This window comes from Crassostrea angulata, chromosome 5 (genome assembly GCF_025612915.1).
Source record: "Crassostrea angulata isolate pt1a10 chromosome 5, ASM2561291v2, whole genome shotgun sequence".
Lineage (NCBI taxonomy): Eukaryota > Metazoa > Mollusca > Bivalvia > Ostreida > Ostreidae > Magallana > Magallana angulata.
Window position 1 is genome coordinate 55,475,175 of NC_069115.1, and position 23,896 is coordinate 55,499,070.

Below are 23,896 nucleotides of genomic sequence, written 5' to 3' on the forward strand. Positions count from 1 at the left end.
ATACGGATCCGGAAATGTATCTTGCCAGTTTGTCAAACATAAGTATGGAAATAGTTTTTATGCACGATAACATTTATGAACTTTGACACCCGTATATATATGTCAGTCATATAATGGATAAAGAGGTGATGTCTTTTTCACTTTCAAAACACAGTGAATTGCAGTGGTAAATTTTATTAACAGGGAAAGTAATACCAGTATTTAATTAAATATTGAAATACGCATACTCTTCTACGGCAGCTCGGTAAATTCTTCTCGTGTTTATTCCCACCTTCCTTCACAAGTAAACAGACCAACATTCCAAAATCAATACATTTTTTGTCCTATGTTTATATCCTTGATATATGTAGCTTATTATTGACAAGGTCTCGTGGACCTTACAGTTACTCACTATATGCTATGGTTACTAAACGCTCTTCACGGATTTCGGGTTCAGCTAATTACATAATATTTTGAGTATATGCATGTATAATAAACACAAGTAACTGACAGTATAGCGTTTATACAGTGCCCTCAATGATACAGTGGTCCTCCGTGGAACCGTGTGTCTGTTGGTTAACACTGATGAATGTGGTCGGCTCCGACTCGGAGTGCCCGCGACAGAGGGGAATCCCAGGGCCATGGTAAATACACTGACGGCACAGCATAGTCAGGTGATCACGGAAACTCTCTGACGTCATCACGTACGAAAAAAACTTGCAGGCAAAAGAAATTTGATAAAAACATAAAGCCACCGTGTGAGTGTTTTGATCCATGATTCGAAAAATCCTATAGATATTGAAGAGAAGTCCTAGAGCGATGGTTGTGACGGCCACTGCAATGACTAGTGGCATGGTCTTGAACTCCTGTTCCGTGTTAACACTAGGAAGCCTCCCCCGCAGGGATCCGCGCACCTGTCTGACGTTGGATTTGTACGTACAGAGCTTTACGATAATAAGGCCGAGCAATATCACTATCGTTAAATACGGAATTATCGCCACGATTACGTAATCAACATGATTAAGAAAACTCCAAGTTTCCATCAAACTCGGTGCATGGTAAGGCATACATAAAGTGGTATGTCCATTGACCTTATTTCCAACTGTCCACAAAAGATAGTGATACATTACAATAGAGAAGATGGCGAACAGCACAGTTACACACTTCGCCCGAAACTCCGTACAATATTCAGACCTTTTGACTGGCCAGTACAATCCAATGAATTTGTCAATCACAAGCGCCGTTACGTACCAAATAGAGAGGAATATTCCTATAAAATTGAAATAGTTAAGAAACTGACAGGCACCGTAGATGTTATATACAGGGACGTTATAATAATCAGACAAATGAATCATAAAATAAGTAAAAATAACCACGTTGTCCACAAAAGCAATGGCGGCAATGTAGCGGGAAGACGAGGTCGTTTTGAGCTTGGACCTGGAAAAGATGTAAAACACGAGCCAGTTCAGAGGGTAGCCAATGCAGAACGTGATGGGTGACACAACTTTCACGAAGTCCTGTATAGCCTTAAAGTGTTCAGGCGCTGATGGTCCACTCAGACCCGGCATTTCTTGTGTGTCGTTCATTCCACTCGCTTTGTACAGGGTGGTAAAATTCTGCCGATCCATCACTGAGGCGGACGCTTAGAAGTTCTACTTTTATCCACTTCTATTAAATGGATACGAATCCGTCAGATGATGTATATCCGGAGACAAATATCTGTCTGTTGAAAATTGTTATATTGTACTGCAGAAATCCTAAATCCTGAAAAATAAATGAATAAATAAACATTACTTATTCATATATTGTACATTATTATGCCTTCTGTCAGTTTTCACTATATATTCAATACTCATCTATTTTCGCATAGTATTAAAGGATTTATATAGCGTAAGCATACTATGCCGAAATAGAGCACGGCAGATGTTTTCAACGAAAATCTTTGAAGCGCAGACAGCGGGATTCGAAATCACGACGCCTAAAATCATTCCAGCTTGAAGCCCAACGCGTTAACGCTACGCTAAATTAGCCGTTATTATAACTAATGGTATTTATATATAATTATAACGTAGATATAAATTATACTACTGACATCAAGCAATTAAAATTATTCATTTTTCCAAAAACACTTCATAATTGACGGTAATTTTAAAGTCAAAGTTTCTTATAAACTTTTGAACTAATTGATTGAACATTTTACAAAGAAATTCTACATAAGAATCACAAAAACGCTTTTTGAAATGACGCCTGATAAAGAATGTACAAGAAAAAAATTCAAAGAGATTTCGTCTGCTAAACTTAAATAATAATAATAATTTATAATCCAAATAAAATTTTTACCTTACGCCCCAATGATCCGCCATGGATGCATAATAATATTAGAAAATCTATTAGAGCTAGAAAACGTCTTCATTTTATTGCTAAAACAACAAATTCTCCTTATGACTGGGCAAAATATAGAAAAATAAGAAATGTATGTGTAAATAAAATAAGGAATGCAAAACAAACATATATAACGATAAGATTTCGAACATATTAAAAACATGTAACTTAAGCTCTAAACAATTTTGGATGATATTAAGAAAAATCATCGGTTCTAAAAACTCAAGTACTTATCCCCCAATTAAAAGCGAGGAACACAGCCTGCCAATAAGTGACAATAAAATTAAAGCAGATTTGTTTAACAATTACTTCTGTTCACAATCAGTAGTTAACGATGAAAATACTGAGTTGCCAAACTACGATAGTTTTAGTGTTACATGTATCATTTCGAACATAGTGATCTCAACACAAGACGTTAAAGATGTCTTAGAAACACTAGATACATGTACCATTTCGAACATAGTGATCTCAACACAAGACGTTAAAGATGTCTTAGAAACACTAGATACATGTACCATTTCGAACATAGTGATCTCAACACAAGACGTTAGAGATGTCTTAGAAACACTAGACACGAGTAAGGCTACCGGGCCGGATTGCATCAACCCAACATTACTAAAACAAGCTTCGCCATCTATTGTTGAACCACTAAGCAAGTTTTTCAATTTATCGCTTCGTAAGTCAACAGTTCCAACCCAATGAAAAATTGCAAACGTTATCCCCGTATTCAAAAAAGGCGCCAGCAATATCGTTAGCAATTATAGGCCGATATCATTATTAAGTGTTCTTGGTAAATGTATGGAAAAGTGTATTTTCAAACATCTATACAACTTCATTCTCACTAACGATATTCTTACACCGCACCAATCTGGCTTTAGACCAAATGATTCTACGGTCAATCAGTTATTAAGTATAACTAGTGATTTTTATATACAAAGCAGTCGATCAGGGTAAAGAAGTTAGAGTTGTATTTTTCAATATAAGCAAGGCTTTTGATAAATTATGGCACATTGGTCTACTGTACAAGATTGAAAAAGTTGGCGTTCGAGGAGAATTACTCGAATGGTTTAGAAAGAAGATGGATGAATAAGGCGTGTAAACTGCCCATATGAGGATAGATAAGATACTATAAAATTAAAATATGAACAAATCTCATAATTTCTTTCTCAATTATTAAAAACAATGTATATTTACCATAACATCGATTTATAACCTTTAAATATGTTAAATGTTTAGAGTAGGTTGATTTAAACTGGCGTATGCGTGTCAAAACCTCCAAATAGTGTCATTTTTAGAACTTCAATGCCTTTTCTTTTATAGAGTGGGTCTGGGCTCCATATTTTTGTCAAAGTCTATATGAGGTTTAAAGAAAATCAAACCGATTTCAATCAACAAAAACGTGGAGAGATGACCCACTATACTTTAAAAATGTCATTTTGTATCCCAACAATTGAACGTTTTAGAGAAATACTACTAGTCCGTAAATTCGTGGTTGAAGTTGCACATAGCATTTAACAATGAAGATTGTTGTGACTGAAATGGCTCAGTGGTTAGAGCACCAGACATTAGGTAACATTACAGAGCTAGGGTTTTTAGGTTGTGGGTTTGATACCACCAAAACTTTATAATTTATTATTTTTTTTCTTATCGTTTGTTGAAATATTCAAAACTGAATATAATTAGAAATCGTTCTTTTGTAAACTTGTAATATAACATCATATAGTATATTTGGTTGGAGAAAAAAATTTGAAACTGTTTTTTACGACAAAACCAAATGGGCATTTGCGCTATCTTGTTCCCCCATCTTCTTACTTACATGATAGAAAACAGTATGACGTAATCAGTGGCAACAAATCAAACACTGGCCATATTAAGGCTGGGGTACCCCAAGGTAGCATACTTGGTCCCTTCCGTTTCCTTATATATATAAATGACTTGGTCACCAATATTAAATGTATGGTCATATTATTTGCTGACGATACATCACTTTATATTGTTGTTGATAATGCTGATACTTCAGCATGTTTATTAAATACAGACCTTGAAAAAATACATAAATGGTCAAAACAGTGGCTTGTGTCTTTTAACCCAACCAAAACGGAATGTCTAACCTATCTAATAAAGTCAAGAAACCCTTCCATCCCTCCCTAATATTTAACGATGTTCACCTGAAAGAAGTAGAAACCCATAAACACTTAGGAGTTATTCTTAGTAGTAATTTGTCTTGGAATTTACATGTAGATGAAACAGTTAAAAAAGCCTATTCGCGCCTTGGTATGATGCGAAGACTCAAGAATATCCTTGATAGGAAATCTTTGTAAACACTGTATTTTTCTTTTGTAAGACCAGTCTTTGAATATGTATTATATGGGACAACATACCAGAATACTTGGTTAATAAGATTGAAAGTATACGATTGGAAGCAGCCAGAAATAGTTACGGGAGGGAATAGACTGGCATCCAGGCATATGTTATATAAAGAAACGGGATGGGAACCATTATCGAAACGTAGGGAAAATCATCGTCTTATTCAATTTCACAAAATATTTCACAATATGGCTCCTAATTATTTATCTACTATCATCCAATCACAAAAAACTCAAGGACATAACTACAACACAAGAACAATGCACCCACTGCGAGAAATCAATACAAGAACTAAGCTTTATTTTAATTCGTTCTTCCCAGCTACAATAAGACAATGGAATGCTTTACCCCAAAATGTGCAATCAAATCCTTCATTACATTGCTTTAAGTCATACTTACATACCAGAAGAATTAAAGTCCCAAATTATTTTTATTTAGGTACCAGAATAGGCCAAACTCTTCACTCCAAACTAAGACTAGAATGTGGTGGTCTTAATCTTCATTTGTTTCAAAGAAAGTTAATCGACTCGCTTCTTTGTATTTGTGGCGAAGTTGAAAGTACTGACCATTTTTTATTACACTGTAATACATATTCCAGAGTTAGAATCAATACAATCCTGACACTTCCATATTTTCTTAATGTTGAATTATTAGTATATGGTAATGCTTATTTATCTGAAAGTGAAAACAACAATATTTTCTACCTTGTCAAGAAATTTCTTGTTGAAAGTAAAAGGTTCTGAGTTCACCCGTTGTTTTACTATAACTATTGCATTAAGTATCATATTTGTATGTACCAGTATGTTCACAGATATATAATGCTTATTTAGAGTTACTTAGCAACATTATGTTTCAATATTAATACATGTATAAGTAACCTTAGTCTTTTAGCATAGACATTATCTATTAGTTTGATACAATTGTCCCAATACTCAATTCCAGCTAAATAAAATATTGTTTAAACTAAACATTTCGAGTTTTCTCGGTAAGGCCAAACGTCTCTCATTTTTTGAAAAGAACATAAACCTTTGTTAACTTTTTATTGTACAACAACTTGTTGATTAAATAAACAGTCGAATCAATTGATTATTAAAAAAAACCGCTTGCTTTTCCGGTGATTATTTTTAGGGACTTGTCACCACTCGAACGTCACAGCTACTAGCAAAGCACGTCAGTATATTCAACAGTCGGCATAATAATAACAATAGTGTTGTGTTGTGCATGTACTATGCCTAAATAGTAGTCAGGGTTTGATTACATAGTGCACTCGCTTCCGGCTCGTGCACTATGTATCAAACCCTAATTTTGTTTTAACAACTACATGTACCATTGCTAACATTATAGATCATGATGTTCGCCCGCAATCAGATGACATTGGAATGGAAGCATTAAATTCCTGAAAATGATGCAAAATGCAATATCTGTCATTCTGGCATCTAGCTAGAATTCAATTAGAAGAAAGCGAAGGAAACTCAACAGAAACCTTGTCAAAAGATCCAAAGAAGTTGACTGTTATCAGTATAGCGGTATTACCAGCAACTTCTATGGAACGAATTGTCAATATTAGAACACAGCTGCTGCTATACAAGTGATACCACGGACCGCCGACAAGCAACCGGTATAAACGGAGAAAATCGGACTTCGCGGTTTGTGCAATTTCAAGTTAGGGCTTTCTTTGACAATAATTGCAAATATGATTTATTTAGATAAACGAATTCTATTCCTCTTGACAAAATTTCTTGGGGTCCTTTTATAAATACTTTTCTATTACTTCGTTGTACAAGCATGGAACATGGCATTATAAGACAATGTCCCTTTGTTTTTATCACCTTAAACCGTATACGATAGAAGCCAATATCGGGAGTGGATACATCGGATATGTCCATAATACATGTCCTGGGTCACTGAACTGTCGGTCCATTAAATCTACCTCATCAAGACTGCACATTGTCATTTACAAAAGAGAATTATTCATTAGGTATTTAAAGTGGTTTTCATAATTACCACTGTCAATCGACCAACTGATGAAGATATTATAAAATAACTTAAACTAAGTATAGGTAGTACATGTAATATTCTAAACCTACCTGAAATGAAAATTGAAAAAACCATATGGATCTTTGCGAAAATAATCGCCTAACGTTATGAATCTTCATCTGAAGATCCCTAGCTGACCGTAATCTTGGTTATCTATCAATTCAAAATGTAAAGATATATAAATAGATAAATAAAAATCTTCGAAACCAATGGCACTTCGAGTGACGATTAAAGAAAACAAAATCGTATAGTTGCGTTTCTCGGTTATCGTTTAAAGCAGTTGTAATCAATGGTTTAATTCCGATATCGAGGTCCATCAAAGAGTGTTATCAACGAAGTTTTTCTCCAAAAGTATGTAAATACGCAATGCATGCTCAAATTCTGTCTGAAGAGACTCGGAAAGATCAGATCTTATCAACACTAGAGACACTTATCACCAAAATTCCTAAACGCCTCACATTTCTAGGATAAGGAAACGGAATAAAACATAACTATCAAGATTAAATTTTTTCAAAGGTTCAAATATCATCTTATGTATGTTGTTGGCATTACAAATTGCATGATGTATTACATGTGTATTGATGCAATTTATGACACCGGGGCTATCTGAAGCCTTGAATTTCGTGTTTAATGCAGTTGCTCTAGTTATGGGATCGACTGCGCGCGTATGAACAAGAATATATTGTCGTTTTAGAGTTCGGTAAAGGGCCAACATTGCAATGAAAGTATGACCGCTTATTTAATTTGAAATAAAAAACGCTGCTGTCAAATGCAGAAATAATTTATATTAAAAGAGAACTTTCTACAACAATACATGTACAATGTATACAGGCAATTATGGTTAAGGAAAAATATTCTATATATATGTTATATACTATAATTAATTACTGAAATATGTCATCGAATACATCTTGCACCATCTATGTCGACACATTAATTATTTTTTGCCTGGATGATATATCGGATAAACAAGCACCCGCTGTCATTATTCTCCTGGAAAAAGACCCTAGCGACTGCATACAGCGATGTTAGGGGAAAGAATGGACAGTTTAATATCTAAAACACATTAAGAGAGCCAAATTTCTGTGTCATTCGTATCGACTGGGCTATATAATTGTTGAAAAGCAGCAAGTTATGGCACCCCGAATCGATCAATCTGTGTTGATCACTTACGCTGGACAGCTATATAGGAAATTAGAACATTAGCATCTGTTAACATCTATGTCATGGACAGTCGGGCCTGATAGTAGCATAAGACATAAGACCTTGGACAGTAGTCAAAGGTCAACGGGCATAAGATAATCTATCTTGGATAGTCTCTAAAACGTGAGAGAGAGAGAGAGAGAGAGAGAGAGAGAGAGAGAGAGAGAGAGAGAGAGAGAGAGAATGTGTGTGTGTGTGTGTTAAAAGAACTCACTGTTTTTTAACGAATGTAGAGGCGATGGAAGCGAACAATGTTAAGTGTAATAGTAACAGAAGATGAAATTACCGTTATATCTCTTGGTGACAACCTTAAATATATTAGTGAAAAAGTAACAGCAGAAATAATGTAATCGTTCCCCTTCCCGTCTGCAACATTACAACTGGGTAAATTATTACTTTTGGCAGAAACCAGTAACAGGCAGCGTGCTTATGTTGGATTCCAAACCACAGCTATCAATTCAGTCAGTAACTCCACAAAGAAGCCTTGTTTTGTTAATTGGTTGGATCATGAGAGGCGAAAGATGCCGGATCCTATAATTCAACTCCAAAGTTGAAGTCTCGAAAAATCCTTTCTTCCACTCCTAAGCATGTGCATAAAAAAGTCCCGATAGCCTTCTACATGAAAAGGAGGATCCTGTGTATGATTTAAAAAACCTCAAAGGGATATCAAACAGCAAAGTTCCAATCAATCAGCGTAAGTGCGAGCATATAAACTCATTTTATGACGTCCATGGCTTAGAACCATTTTAACAGGAGCTTGGACTTTGGGTAGTTGTGTCAAACAGCATTGTAACGTAGGCCTGTCTATTTCATTGTAGACCACTCAGTAATAGCTCTTTTAAATCAACAAGATTTGTCTGGCTATAGTGTATATTTCGCTTGAAACCAGCGTCATTTCAACTTGTTTTGACGCAATAAATAGATAGTTACATCCTACTGAAAGTTTTAAGGTTCTATTTGTGTTTAATCGTTATAACACAAACCAATCGACAGAGAGAATGGACTTTACTTAAACAAATTGAACCAATGGACATAGAAAACCTGGAAATAATCACCAGAGAGAATGGAATACATTTTTAACCAATCAACAGAAAGATCCTACACAAATGCTTTAGCAATAGAACAAAATGAAGAAACTAAAGACATATCTTAAATGAATGGGCAGAGAATATCAACTGGAGAACAGGAACTCCTTTAACGTATCTATTATCAACAGTTAGCCGTGCTTATATAAATTTCACAAAAAAAAAACCAAACTTTAACAATCGTAACTTCTACGGGCGTTCGCTTTGATTAATATACTTTGATAAGCAAACTGATTTACTAAGTATACTGTCGATTCTTTAACATGTGATTAATATGTTTTTAGAATACAGAAATAATAAATTCGTTTAAAAACAACAAACAAGAAACATTGTTTTAATGAGTGTTGATTAAAATATGTCGCAAAGTACTGATTACTCTTAATGGAATGGTTATCAGCGCCACTGGCGAAGTCAACAAAACGTTTATCTCTTTATGGTAAGTTACCAGAATGTTATATAAGATGATGGGATAGCTACGCAAAGAGATGCTGTAGTAATGAAGTCTAATCTGTCGCACTGATATGCATGTTTCCGATGGAAGATTAATATGTTTACAATAAACAAGAGGCCCATGGGTCACATCGCTCACCTGAGGAACAATAGGTATGATAAAATCAGCTTAATGGAGTCATAATACAAACTATCTGGACAATGTAAAATAACACACGTAGATACTGTATAAATAAAATCCATTTTCCCCCTGGATATTCTTATGTTTATAATCATTAGTCCCTTTTCTAACACGATGATATTATAGTCATATCACATGTTGAGTATTGCAGTTCTCAAAAAGATCCTTAACAATTGTTTATATATGGGATATAAACCTGCATCAAACTCTGAACTTTCCTGGCTGATCAGTTTTTGAGAAAGAAGAATTTTTAAAGATTCACTCTATATATTCCTATGTAAAACGTCGACCCCCAATTGTGGCCCCACCCTACCCCCGTGAATCATAATATTTACAACTTTGAATTTACATTACCTACCTGAGGATGCTTCAACACAAGTTTCAACTTTCCTGGCTGATTGGTTTTTGAGAAGAAGATTTTTAAAGATTTACTCTAAATATTCCTATGTTAAATTTGACCCCCCCTCTTTGTGGCCCCACACTACCCCCTTGAGTCATGAATTTTACAACTTTGAATTTACACAACCTGAAGATGCTTCAACACAAGTTTCAGCTTTCCTGGCTGATAAGTTTTTGAGAAGAATATTTTTTAAGCTTTACTCTATATATTCCTATGTTAAATTTGATCCCCCCATTGTGGCCCCATCCTACCCCCAGGGGTCATGATTTTAATCACTTTGAATCTACACTACCTGAGGATGCTTCCACACAAGTTTCAGCTTTCCTGGCTGATTTGTTTTTGAGAAGATTTTTAAAGATTTACTCTATATGTTCTCTATATGTTAAACTTCGACTCGACCCCCCCCCCCATTGTGGCCCCACCCTACCCCTGGGGATCATGATTTTCACAACTTTAAATTTACATTACCTGGGGATGCTTCCACACAAGTTTCAACTCTCCTGGCTTAATGGTTCTTGAGTAGAAGATTTTTGAAAATTTCTCAAAAATTTTCATTAATTTCTAATTATCTCCCTTTGAAAAAGGGTGAGGCCCTCACAACTTTGAATTCCCTTTGCCTAAGGATGATTTGGGTCATATTTGGTTGAAATTCGCCCAGTAGTTCTTGAGAAGATGTTGAAAATGTGAAAAGTTTACGGACAGACAGACGGACAAACGGACGACAGACAAAATGTGATCAGAAAAGCTCATTTGAGCTTTCAGCTCAGGTGAGCTAAAAACCCAATGAATTTATTCCGTAATTTTGTACTTTAATGTTACGAATATCGTCTATATGAACTTTATTTATACAGAAGTACTTAATAACAGTCAACGGCTTAAAAATAGTTTGTATTGACAAAAGATTGGATTGAAAAAAATACATGTACATATACCATTTAAAGATATCACTTCCTTGCAATCATTATTTTTGATGATGGCACAAATACCAGTTTTATATTCATCACAGATTTACATCGCCAAATACTTGTTAATAGCATTACCGCAAAAGTTGTCTTTCTTACTGAGACAAAGAAGACGAGGTATCGTCTCCACGAACCAGTCACTATTTTGCCTACCTGCAAAAATATGTTACCATGACAGAATATGGTTACTAGAAGTAAAAAAGCCACTCAAGTAAATTTTAGGTTTAATTTATCTTTTTCTTTATTCGTCATATCTAATTGCTGAGACTGGAAAAGCTTTCCTAAAGACCATTTTCATTTCTTTCTGAAATGAAATTTATACTATTAGATAGTTTTAAAACATGGCACATTTCTTTTTACAGGACATTCTTAGTATTTGATTATGTTAAATAAAACTAAACATCGCATTTTTTAATTGTTATCATCAAGGACGATAGAGGGTCTGGATTTGCTCAGACTTCAACATTCTAGAAGTTTCCCTGACAACTGCAACGTAAATGAATACTTGTAATTGTTTTTACACAAAAATACCGTTATTTCGAAACGATTTGAACCAACCCACAGTCTCTCAAATCATTTATGTCCGTTTTGTACAAATGAATTTAGAAAATGCATTACTGTTCTGGACTTTTAATTTCCATTATGACTGGTATTTTTTTTCTAAAGATAGCATGACACATCAATCGATTAATTCGACAGTAAATCATATTTCCGATTTCAAGGAAAGATGTATAAGATCAATTTTTTTAAAAATTAAAGATACTGACTTATACAAATACATTATGGATACATTCGGGAAAGTGAATTCACTAGAGACACGTAAGAATCTGGTGCCATTCATAGGAGATATTCGAAAGACGGGTAAAATTCTTCGTAGATACTTTACAGACGCGGATGAAATTCATTGAAAATGCCTGTAAGACTGGAAAAAGTCACTGAGAATAAATAAACTAATGATACTGATAAAAATTAACATACTACAGAGACAGGTGAAATTCACTGGAGATACTTTAGAGGCTGGTGAAACTCATTTAAGATACCTCAGAAACTTGTGAAATTCATTAGAGATACATGTACTTTTTTTATTAGATACTGTTGAATTTTATTGGTAATACCTGAGACTGGTGAAATTTATTGGAGATACGTTAGACTTGTCCACCGTCTGAATCCCACGGTTTGTTTTAAATATAATCATAATAGTGGGCTTCTCGTTCTCATGAATAATTCATGCTCTGTTTTGATTTACTCCTTTACACTCTCGTAGAGGAAATATCAGCTATTCTTTTAATGCTGAATCTATCAACAACGGCACGATTTCATCAAATGATCGTCATTTTCATCCCTCTAATTTCGCTTTCTTACTAATGAATGGAAAATAATATATAAACAATCGGCAAGTTAGTGTATGAAAAACTGGCCGAGTTTTTCTTTCGATTGAGACTTAATCAAGGTACCATAGCGAAATGCAAAGATGTTATTCAAACTTTTTGGGCCACATTTAAGGAAATTCATTGTTTAAGTTCTTATAGAGACGTAATATCGTGAATTTGTTGTGAATATATGCCTTAGACAGGCACGTAGCATCGTTTTTGAAAATGGGGGGGGGGGGGGGGGCAGACTCATCATCATGGCGTAGAATATAACTTTAACTTCCATTTCACTCCTCATTTCCTTATTTTCATATCAATTTTTTACATACACAAAAAAGTGGGGGGGGGGGCAACTCCATGAGAACTCAATTTTATATATGTAGATTTAAAAAAAAATTGTTGCTGCGAGAAAAAGTGGGGGGGGGGGGGGGCAGGCCCCCCTGCCCCCCCCCCCCCCCCCCCCTGATGCTACGTGCCTGTTAGAGATATAAGTTCGTTGGTAAAGGGTACCAATTTAACAGAGTCTATTAAAATGAAGTTACCACGATTATTAATATGATATCTTCACTTTAAAAACTATTAAAACACAGTAGAGATACACAAGATCCTGCTTATTTCGGGAACTCTCTCGGCACGACGGAATCAAGAAGTCCCTTTAAATGTCACATCGCTATCTGTGATCTCTGTAAGATGGAGATGGAGATTACTATCCTTTCCTAGAATTGGCCCTAGATTTGAAGATAAGGCAAATTATCAAAGACCGTTGGGTAATCAGACACTAAAATGTAAGCTTATCACACACGAGTTGTCAATCTAGAGACTAACACAACTTCTAGCTGGTAATAACTTGTTTTACGAGACGAGAAATGAGCTTGATTTTGGAATATAAAAGCACTGAAATTGATAAACGTTGAGAGGTAGGGTAATATTTCTCTTGGTTTGCTTTTACACGTTTTAATATTTCATGAGCGAAGAGTCTATTAAAATAAATGAAATCAAAGGGAGCGATGGTTGATAACAAGAAAAGCGAAAGCAAAATGTCGTTAAATTACAAATCACTGTAAAAATGCATTAATATTTGTTGTATTGAAAATACAGACATCATGCGGCTAAAACAACAAACCTTTTTAATGCCAGTACAGTATTTTAGAACTTGATCATCTAATCGGTGAATCTTCACTCACCCTAATCGGATCCTGCTGTCATGCAATTTAATGTCTTTTTAAAGATAGCTAGTTTTCCCTTGTTATATAATTTTCTCGGTTACTGTCTGAATTACCGACAAAATGTCTATATATGTCTCCCCACAACTCACATTTCTCTTGACGTAAATCCATGCCATTTCCGAAGAGTTGCCGATAACAGAAAACAAAAATTGTTAATGCTGGTAAGAGTGACGTAATTACATAAAACACTTTTTATGAAAGGGTTCATATGTCCTTGAATTCTGCTGGTTTTAATCAGTCTAGGAAGATTCGATGTTTGCTCACCACTCGTCATGCGACATCGTTTACAGACGCCCGGCATCACGCTGTATCGGTGATCACATACACAGGTTATTGTCTAGATGGTCGGTCCAGACCAGAAACTGAGGAACTTCTTTTGTACAACAACCTCTCAGGGGAAATGCTGTTAGTGATTATTAAGAAGTGATAAGGTTATCAAATTTCGGAAATTCTCGATAAAATCAGCATAATTCCTCGTCAAGACGCTTACAAAACACATAAATTTGAAGTAAATTATTTGGTTACAACGAGTATGAGTCTGCAAGATTGGAACCTGAACTCAAGCGGTAGATTGATTAATACCATGAAAAACTACTTTTTGACTTTTCAGCTGAATTTAAACGTGAAATCGAAAAATTGCAAAGTTGAAAAGTATTTTGATATCATAAAAATCATTAAATATCAGTAATCAGATCGGATTATTGCATGCTATCGAAAACAACCATGCTACAATGTTTTTGTGTTCATGTCGATTTTGATCAAAAATCAATGATCAAATAAATATTGGTTGACATTACATGTAATGCTGGTTTATGTACCAATTCTTGAAAATTTGCACATTGGATTCATCGTCTCTCATTTAAGTATTTTCATCACAAATGCAGAAAATAATTAGATAAACGAGACTAATCCGAATGCTACTGATACTAATTCATTAACACAGCTTGACAAATAGGACTTTTACAATTCTTTAATATTTACTAGTTTCAATATGATTGAAATCAACCATAAATATTCTTAATCAATTATACTAGAGAGGATTCTGTTGAAATAATTATTGCACTCCTCTTTTTAAGGAGAACAGCTTGTTATTTTGATGAAGCTTATAAAGGCAAACATTACAAACTGACCTATCACTAATAATCCGAAGGTTGGCTCCCTCATTACGTATAACTATACCGAAAATAAGTACATGAGGCATGAATCTGGACCGGAAGTAGGGGAACGACGCATAACGCTTCACCGAAAGCAGGGGCACGAGACATGGAGCATTCTAAGAAAATAGTATCACCAATTCACACTTCGCTACGACTGTGCTAAAGGCGCTTTGCACTGAAAGTATGATTGAAATCATCAACCAGATGTGACTGGATGCAAACACCGAGTTTGGGAGTCAATTCCGCAAAAGCATTTGGGTCTTGCATTGCATTATAAAACAGACGATAAGTGGATCAATTAATTGTTTTCAACAAGGCAATCGTCAAACATAAGTGCGGTTATACTGAATTGTCTGGAGAATTTCAACAGAGAACCACACAGGATTATGAAAAATCAGTCGTTAAAAAGCTGCTGAAACGTAGAATACGAGAAAATTGATAAGATTTCCATATATAAATGTAAGGACCATTGTTTGATAGGAGATGCAGTTTTATGTAAATTTTGTCACTTGATAATTGCATCAACATTCAATGTAAGAAATTCAAATTGCAACATTATAAAAATCATTTACGTGGTTTTTTTTTTATTGAAATGAGAGGAAGAAATGCAAAGAATACAATAAATATAATGATACGTTGAATGAGTTTTCCAACCTGTTTTTTTCCTTAGAACGAATTTATCGTAATTAAATAAATACTTCCGTTAGTTCTAGAATTAAAAAAAAAACATATGAAGACACTGTTTTTAAGTATTGAAAATAAACTTTATAATTCTTCTAAACAATAATGCTAACCAAAAATTTCACTTATTCTGATAAAATCTTTAATCATAAATTTGATAATCCCGTTCCCTTTTTACATTTTATTTTATACTGAACACAATGTTTGAGGTCGCTTGCAAATCAAAAACAAGATGGTTTTTTCTTTACCCATTTAATACTCGGTATTGAATTTAATTAAATTTGTTGTTTTGGAACTTGGTAGGATTGAGAGAGACTTGCAGCCGGTACACATTATATAAATCAATCAGCTGATGAAATTAGTAAGATAAATCTTTATCTCCACCTACACCTGTCTTAATTTCTTTCAGGAGGAGGATGAAGCAATAAATAATTGCTGAATTATTCCGTTTCTCTTCTGTCTCATTATCATCCATTAAATCTACTTTACAGCTGCGTTGAACCTGAATGTACCGTGAATTGTTTGGCATGCTGTGTTTGCTGTATTTCTGGGTTTTAACAAGACACGCGCACAGGTTCTGGGTACAATGGTGCACCTTCAGAGTGCAATCAAACATAGCATTCCCTTGACGAACGTTCAATCTGTCTAAAAGGATTCATGGGACTTCTATCTTTGAAAACTTACGAAAGAGAATTCGTATAGTCAAATATTATATCATGCATTATTTATTTAATCTCTCTCTCTCTCTCTCTCTCTCTCTCTCTCTCTCTCTCTCTCTCTCTCTCTCTCTCTCTTTTATCGGCGATCGGTCATTTCTGATGTGAATACTTTAAATTACATGAGATAAACTCATACAACATTGTGATGTCCCATAGCCGATACTAACCAACAGAGAGTTTTATGTGATAAAAGAATTCTGATTAAGTCTCACAGATCTATGAATATCGTAGAAGAATGAAACGCAGGAGAACGGAAGTATAGTGGCACAAATCAGCATAGCTAGGTATTTTTATCCTTAACTTTCCAATTAATGCTGATATTGAACGTTTGAAAGAGAACCAAACTGACAGTTATAGCATAATTAGTGTATAAATTCACACAGAGTCGTAAAACTGTATCATATATCTAAATGATGGTGTTACAGAATAATTCTTTAATTGGGTAATGATACAAGAGAAATCATTTGGAAGAAATAATTTTTGTGCCAGGTTCGAATCCAGAGTTTTTGTGTTGTGCCACTGATGTGCACGTGACACAAGGTTTCCAATTACTCGGTCATTGCTACCATGGACACGTTTGGCCTATAAAGGAGCTGGTGACAATTGCAAATTCAGTTTTCACAAAATAGTTTTGTAATGGCGGAAATGATGGTCCAAAGATCTCTTTTTACATGCATTTGACGTGCAAAGATTTTTTAACAACCTGTCGTAAAAGGAGTGCCAGTGTCTGTAGTAGAAAATGTCAGTTATAGTTGATGATTTTATAGGCATTCGGCCTTTGAATTGAATATTTTACAAGACTACGATATTTTTATTCAAATCTTCTTATTTATCTGTTTGTCTAAATCTATGTTCTTTATTACGTAGTCATAGTTTTTATGATATATAGAAATGGAACTACGGGTTTATCTTTAACTTTTGACACACGGATTAATTATTTACGCTGTAATCTTTTTTTAACAATGAGTACGGAGTCCGAATGCTTTCTTCCCAGGCCGTTTGATTGGATTTCCTCGACGAACTATTCCATTACTAAAAATAATCTAATTTCTTTTCTTGCGTCATTAGTTTAATCCGAAATTTATACATATTTCATTTGTACAGAAGGCACGCTGCAACCCATTACGAAGCCATTAGCTTTCCATGTTTGACCCTTCCTATGGATACTTTGATACAAACAAGATAGAGATTAGATAGAGTTAATAATAAATCCTATCGGAACGTGGCTCCAACCCAAAGCTGGGCTCAGACCAGTAGGAAATGAAATAAGTCTTCATAATTCCGAGCGCGGTATCGGTTGTCTGTAGAATGCGAGAATTAGATCCGGTTTTCAGGAAAATTAGTTTTTCTCTTCCAGATCGCGCGCCGAAAGAATGAGATATTGTGATAAAGAGATAAGAGAGGGAGATATTTCTGCTATTTCTGAGGAGGCAGTTCATATCTAGGTCAGCTTTGCCATTCTTTCAAATATATATTGTAATATGAAAAAAAAATAATTAAAATCTGGGTACTCTGAACATCTGGTGGAATTCGACAATATTTGCAAAGCAAAATTACAGCATCCCCTCCTTTAAAGAAAAAAGACCCAAACAAAAAAACCCCTAAATTGATAATGTTCAAATTAATACGAAGCCAAAATCTATGCAATGACACTATATTATCATACATTACTAACGTCTTATTGTTAATGCTGGTGAAATCATACAATCGTTTATTTCAAACAAATATTGCTTTCCCAGCATATATATAGTATATTGTTTCTTGTTTCATAGTGAAGCTAAACAGAAAAAAATGATCAGTAATTTTTAAAAATATTATAATCCATTAATGATTTCCCTCTGTAATTCTATTACTTAACATTTATTGTAATGTTGCTAACAGGACGTTTTAGTGGGAAAAAACTTTGTTCCAATTTCCTCTGTTTTGCCACAAATATACATTTTCCTATTGATAAAATAGAAATATATAGCAATATTAATTTATTTCTTTTTTGTGTATTTAAAACATTCATGCCATTGACCTGAACAACAATCTGACTTTTATAACTTAAATCCTGAGGAAGAGTTATTCTGCAGGTAAACCTCTTCCTCTAGTCAGATCACATTTTCTTTGCAAAGCAAAGGAAGAGACATGGAATGAGTAAGGTACATGTAGATATGCTCTGGCCAAAAGTCAAATATCCCTAGTTTGTAACAAGATTTTAGGTATAAACAGAGCTGTTAAAGCCAACAGCGAGGAGAATGGTGACTAAAATACAATGTATTGGAGGAAAAAATGATTCCTCTGATTGAAAAAAGTTAACTAATGCCAGATTAGTTTTCATACCAGAAAGAAGCAAACTCAAGGAAACAATGTATTGCCAGAACTTGATAAAGAGAACAGACCTAACCTGACAAAAAGCCATTACTTGTCATGCATGTACATGCAAGCAGCCTTTCCTTCAAACTTAAATTACTTTCTTTTAAACAGTTATCAAATTAGCCAATATAATAAGCAGACAAAATGAGACTTACCATTGAAATCGAGAATTGCAAGATCTAGCAGAATAATCGGAAAGTTTTTAAAAACATTTGATATCAAGGCGGCTCCAATTTGAGATTTGTTAAACCTTGAACGTTGATGAACAGCAAATCAAGCGAAAATTCTGCCTTCTAAAAACGATCTCTCAACTGAATGAAAAACTCTCCAAGATAAAGCTGTGACGTTTTCAGTTTTTTGGGAGGATGGATACGTAAACAGGTTGGAATATTTTGGTGCAATCGGATAGCCCTGTAAATCTATGGTGGTCGATAAATGGGGGCTTTAATTGAATATTTGCTGCGCCTAATTACAGTTGCAACATAATGTATACTCTCCTTTTTTTCCTGTGACAAATCAATTTTCAGAGACTTTGGCGATAAATGCATGTTATTTCCTGATCAGTTTTTATATTTGAAAAAGCTGTGTAATATTCGCCCATTCCTCGAAAAAAGAGTAAGAAGAAACCCACCTCGCCATTTATTAATGTAACAGAATGGGTCGTCTTATCCAGCGCATGCCATGCACATGTTGAAACTCAAGATTATTCATTTTTAAACGAATTTAATCTAGAAAATGTGTAGGATATTTTTTATAGAGAAGGTGCATCGGGTCGAAATGCATTAACGATAACCTAACACAACACCATCAACTACTGACCCAGGGGAACTAAACATAAAGGGCCTGTTCTTTTACAAAATTACAAAACGTTTAAGCTGGTTTGAAAAAAAAATATTTTTTTCCATTTAATCCACTATTTTTTTTTTATTTATTTGTTATCTTCTTCAATGAATGATGATCGTTTCTTCGAGCCGTTTATTCATGCATTTTTAGGTGCTGAAAAGCCATCACGTTGTGACCCTGTGGTATAATTCTGGACTTGAGCCGTTAATGCATCTGTGTCCATGTTCCCATAATTCCATGTCATGTTTTGGGAAGTTAGGGCTTTATCAAGCGATGAAACTGCACAATCAATAATATTTCATTTTCTCGTGGTCTCGAAATCTTTCCACGTTAATTCGAGATTTCCCCAATGTACTGTGTTGTCCAATCGGTTAGTTGAATATGACACAATGTGGGTCAATTATGCGCGAGACAATTACCCCAAGCGATGCGAAAGATATCCTTTAATTGAATAAATCTTTCAACAATTTGTCAGTTAATTTTATCCAGAATAGCATACCCCAAGTTCATTTTTTTTGTTTTTTGCGCAAATCGATGTTCAGTTGTTTTCAACTTTTTTAGTGTGCTATCGATTTCAAATATAGTTGCTTAAAGCAAGTTAAGATTATTTGAAATATTTTGTGAAATTATTATTTAATATTACATGAACAGTTAAAGACCATTATTTTCTTCAGAATTTTCCAAGATGTTTTGAGAATATGACATTTTAGTGTACAAAAATGTTAATAAACCTCAAAAGAAACTTTGTTCTTTTGTAGAGTGGTGAAATATTTCAATTCCAGTGCACTGTTGGGATGATAGATAAAAGACTGTTAAAGAAGAAATATTTGATTGAATGGGAAGAACATCATCAATGGATGGTAAAGCTATAATGATCATAAACGAGACTGAAATTATGTTTTTTAATGTTCATTACGTAGAACACACTTGACTTAGAACACGTAGAACAAACTTAAACAAACACGTAGAACATAACATAATAGGTTATCTTTGATGATGCTTGTTGATATTAAATACATTTAAAAGGATCAACAGCTTTTCTGTTTGTCATTGGTAATTTCATATGATTACAGCAAAACACACGAAATATACCTTATAGTCGTAAAAAAAATAAAGGCTTTTTAGAAACCCGATAAGAAAAAAATATTGAACTTGAATAGATTAATAGCTTTGTCTCTGAAAATTAACTTTAATTTACATTCACTTACTTGTATGGTCCTAATATATAATCCCCTCACACGCTGAAAACTAAAATTGAGAACTTTTTATATTTTAAACCGGCAGCTTCGACATACTTGGTGCTTCATACAAACATCAGACACTGTTTGTATTGATCATGAGGTTTTCATACTAAACCCCTCACTACTGATTTAATGCACCTCTTGATGCATTAATATACACGTCCAATCGTAAAAAAACAAGGCTTCTTCATTTATTCACTCAGTCGCGGATTGCTTTTTTCCCCCTGTAAATCGGTCCTGAGAGTGTTTTAGCACTCAGAGTTAATTAAAAGGATTACTGAGAGAAAAAAGTAGTATAGAGACGATAGTTATGAAATTATGGAAACAGATGTCAGTTTTTGCGCACTATTCTTGCTTTGTTCCGTCAGATTCTCTGATTACTTCGGAAATGACTCGATTGACCATTACTGAAAACATTTCGAAAATATCAATCCGTTTATTTTGAAAGGCTAGTTCTGCCTTTGCTGATTAACACACAATGTCAATTAAAGCTTTTATCCGCTTTCGAGTTCTGAGCAAGTCTAGTTGCTGATGTGATATTTGCACAAGATCAAATTATCTATTATTTGAAGAAAAAACTCTTAAAAAATGAAAATCGACGGAATGTTTAGAAATGGGATTGTTAAATCCTAATCTGAACAAATACATATGCTAGAACTCGGAAATGCGATCTGGAATTCATCAAAGAAACACTACCAAAAGAAATCATATTGATCAAATCTTGAATATGTGTGAAGATGTGCTGCCGATGCCAAAGTAGAAATGATGTATGCTGTGTTCATCAAACAACAAATTAGGTACTCAACATGTGGGCATTGAGAGTTAAAAAGGAAGGAGGTGACTTTGAGCAGAGTTGAGAACTAAGAACTAGGGTTAATCAGACAGGTTTCTTTGATGTTTAGAGTATGGAAGTTTACATCTAATTCTGTTTTATTACAGGTTAATTGTGATCACTGTTCATGCTGAGAGAGCTTTTTTGTCATTAGGCGTTATGTCTTCAGAAATCAAATTATGAGAGTAATCAGTAAGAACTGACATTTTTTTTTATTCAAACCCTTGAAATGTTGTATGTGAAGCAGTTTGACGGATACAAACATCAACCGATATCATGATGAAAAATACAGTGAAATACAATTGAAAATTTTGAATAAAGGTTTCCGTAAGAATTTGATGTTTCTAAAACAGGCTTGGGGTAAAATGCTGACGATGGAACCTCCACTTTGGAGGGTCCATAGTGGAGGGGGTGGAGCTTGGTGTGTCAGTCTTAATTAAGAATCCGTTTGATCTGTCATTCCAATTTCATCATGCACTAAATAGCTAAAACATATGGGTTGTTTATTAGAAATTAAAAAAAAGGAGAGGGAGGTCCTAACATTTAATGAATTTAGCAACTTCAAATGAACTTTATCAGGATACATAAATCACTCTATGTTTGTGTACCAATTATTCTGAGTCCAGTGAGACTGTGAACAGGAGGTTTAACTCACCTCAACGTTGGGAGAGATTTATCTTTATTCCCCCGAGTAACAAATGTTAATATATTAATAGTAACAAAAAAATGCTATGGATGTTCACAATTATTTACAGAAAAATTAAGAAAACCACCCGATGATCTTGTTCTCAAACAATATGATTATCGGAAATATCTGAGTCCGAATTCCAAGTCACCAAGAGTGTCAGCTTCGTTGCAAAATATGTATTAACAATGCGGATTGTTGTCGGAGACAATGTCCGGTGTTTGAAATGTCATAGTGCATTTAGAAATTTCAGCACAATTATCTTCAGGACATAGGGACATTTAAAGGAAATGTAATATAAAATAAATTAATCATTTTTACAAGACTTACACTTTTGTAGAATAAAATTCATAAGCTGTTACAAATTTGACAAATTTTGTCCATTTCAGCAATAATGCAACTGTAATATTTTTACTATATACACCTTGTGTAGAACTAATGAACAATATGTACTTTTAAAAAACCCAGCACCTAAATGAAAGTGCCACCATTCGTCATCGTCAATTAGGGGAGAGATGTTTTATGTGCTTGTGTTTAAAAGTCATATAAATAAAACAATGTGCCCCATTCTGTTTCTGATAACATAATTGGAACGACAGATCAAACGGACTCTGAATTAAGACTGACACACCAAGCTCCACCCCCTCCACTATGGACCCTCCAAAGTGGAGGGTCCATCGTCAGCATTTTACCCCAAGCCTACAGAAAAACCCCCCACAAACATTTAGTTAAGTAATGTTTTACGTTTGACCAGAGAGAGGGAGTTGGCTTACTGAGTAATTGAATGTTGGTAGAGATGATACTAGTATCTTACCTTACGATGAGTCCTCGAATTTGATTTATCGAATGCATTATACAGGTATTGTTTTTTGATATTGATGATAGTCACTCTGTTTCCCAGGTACCACAATGCAAGTGGGAGATATAAACGAATCAAATCAATACATGCATTTTAACGAGCCTTAAATTCATATATACAAGTAGTAAATACAAAAGTTATATTGCATCAATAGCAACTTCATACTACAGAAAAAATACACTTTCTAAACAAAGTTTTGCTTTGGTAGATTTAAACGTTTTCATTTTGGAGTTGTCGATCTTGCTTTAGTATAAATAAATAACATCTATGCTTATACAGAGTACATTGACGAAGCAATATTTTTTTATGGATTTTTTCTCCAATATTCAGAAATATCTGAATTGTTATGTGAATTAAAATATACGACTCATTTTGCGTTGAAATGTCTTAAACATTACATTACCAGTGTCTTAAAGGCACATCAATGTTTTATTTACAGCGGCTTGCTGGTCAACACATTGCCCCCAGATTAACCGAAAACATTCCAATTTAATCTTTGATATAAATTGTACAATAACAATATACGTCTAAAATTAGCTTTGATATTTATATCATATGGTACCTTTGATCCCTTATCAAAAATATTTCAATATTTCAAAAATTCTATTTTCTACATATTGTATCTTTATTATTTCATTGTATTTCAAACTATTTCTGGAACAAAATGCTTTCGTACGTTTGATTGGTGCTCTGTAAAGAACAATCAAGTTGATGTAAAGATACGAAGTATATTCATCAAGAATCCGGCATATAGCCAATAGTTATAAACAAATGATAAAAATGATGATACCCCCCCCCCCCCCAAAAAAAAAAACCCAACCCAAAACAGAGTACTAAACAGTGAGTCTTAACAAAATATGTATAGAGAGTTCTAGTGGT

The 23,896-nt window shown here is 34.3% G+C and overlaps 1 protein-coding gene across 8 annotated transcripts; it reads right to left on the bottom strand.

The window, feature by feature from the left end:
- Positions 1-305: 305 nt before the first annotated feature.
- LOC128183583 (pyroglutamylated RF-amide peptide receptor-like) lies at positions 306-23,040 on the bottom strand. 8 transcript variants are annotated; one of them, XM_052852659.1, is made up of 3 exons: positions 20,609-20,856; positions 6,816-6,918; positions 306-1,743 (listed from the first exon to the last, which is right to left on the bottom strand). In XM_052852659.1, the coding sequence occupies exon 3, from the start codon at positions 1,605-1,607 to the stop codon at positions 501-503; it is 1,107 nt and encodes a 368-aa protein (XP_052708619.1). In that variant the 5' UTR covers positions 1,608-1,743; positions 6,816-6,918; positions 20,609-20,856; the 3' UTR covers positions 306-500. The 8 variants fall into 8 exon arrangements, with proteins under 8 accessions (XP_052708619.1, XP_052708624.1, XP_052708616.1 ...); XM_052852664.1 differs by lacking the exons at positions 6,816-6,918; positions 20,609-20,856 and adding an exon at positions 22,973-23,040; XM_052852656.1 differs by lacking the exon at positions 6,816-6,918.
- Positions 23,041-23,896: the final 856 nt, after the last annotated feature.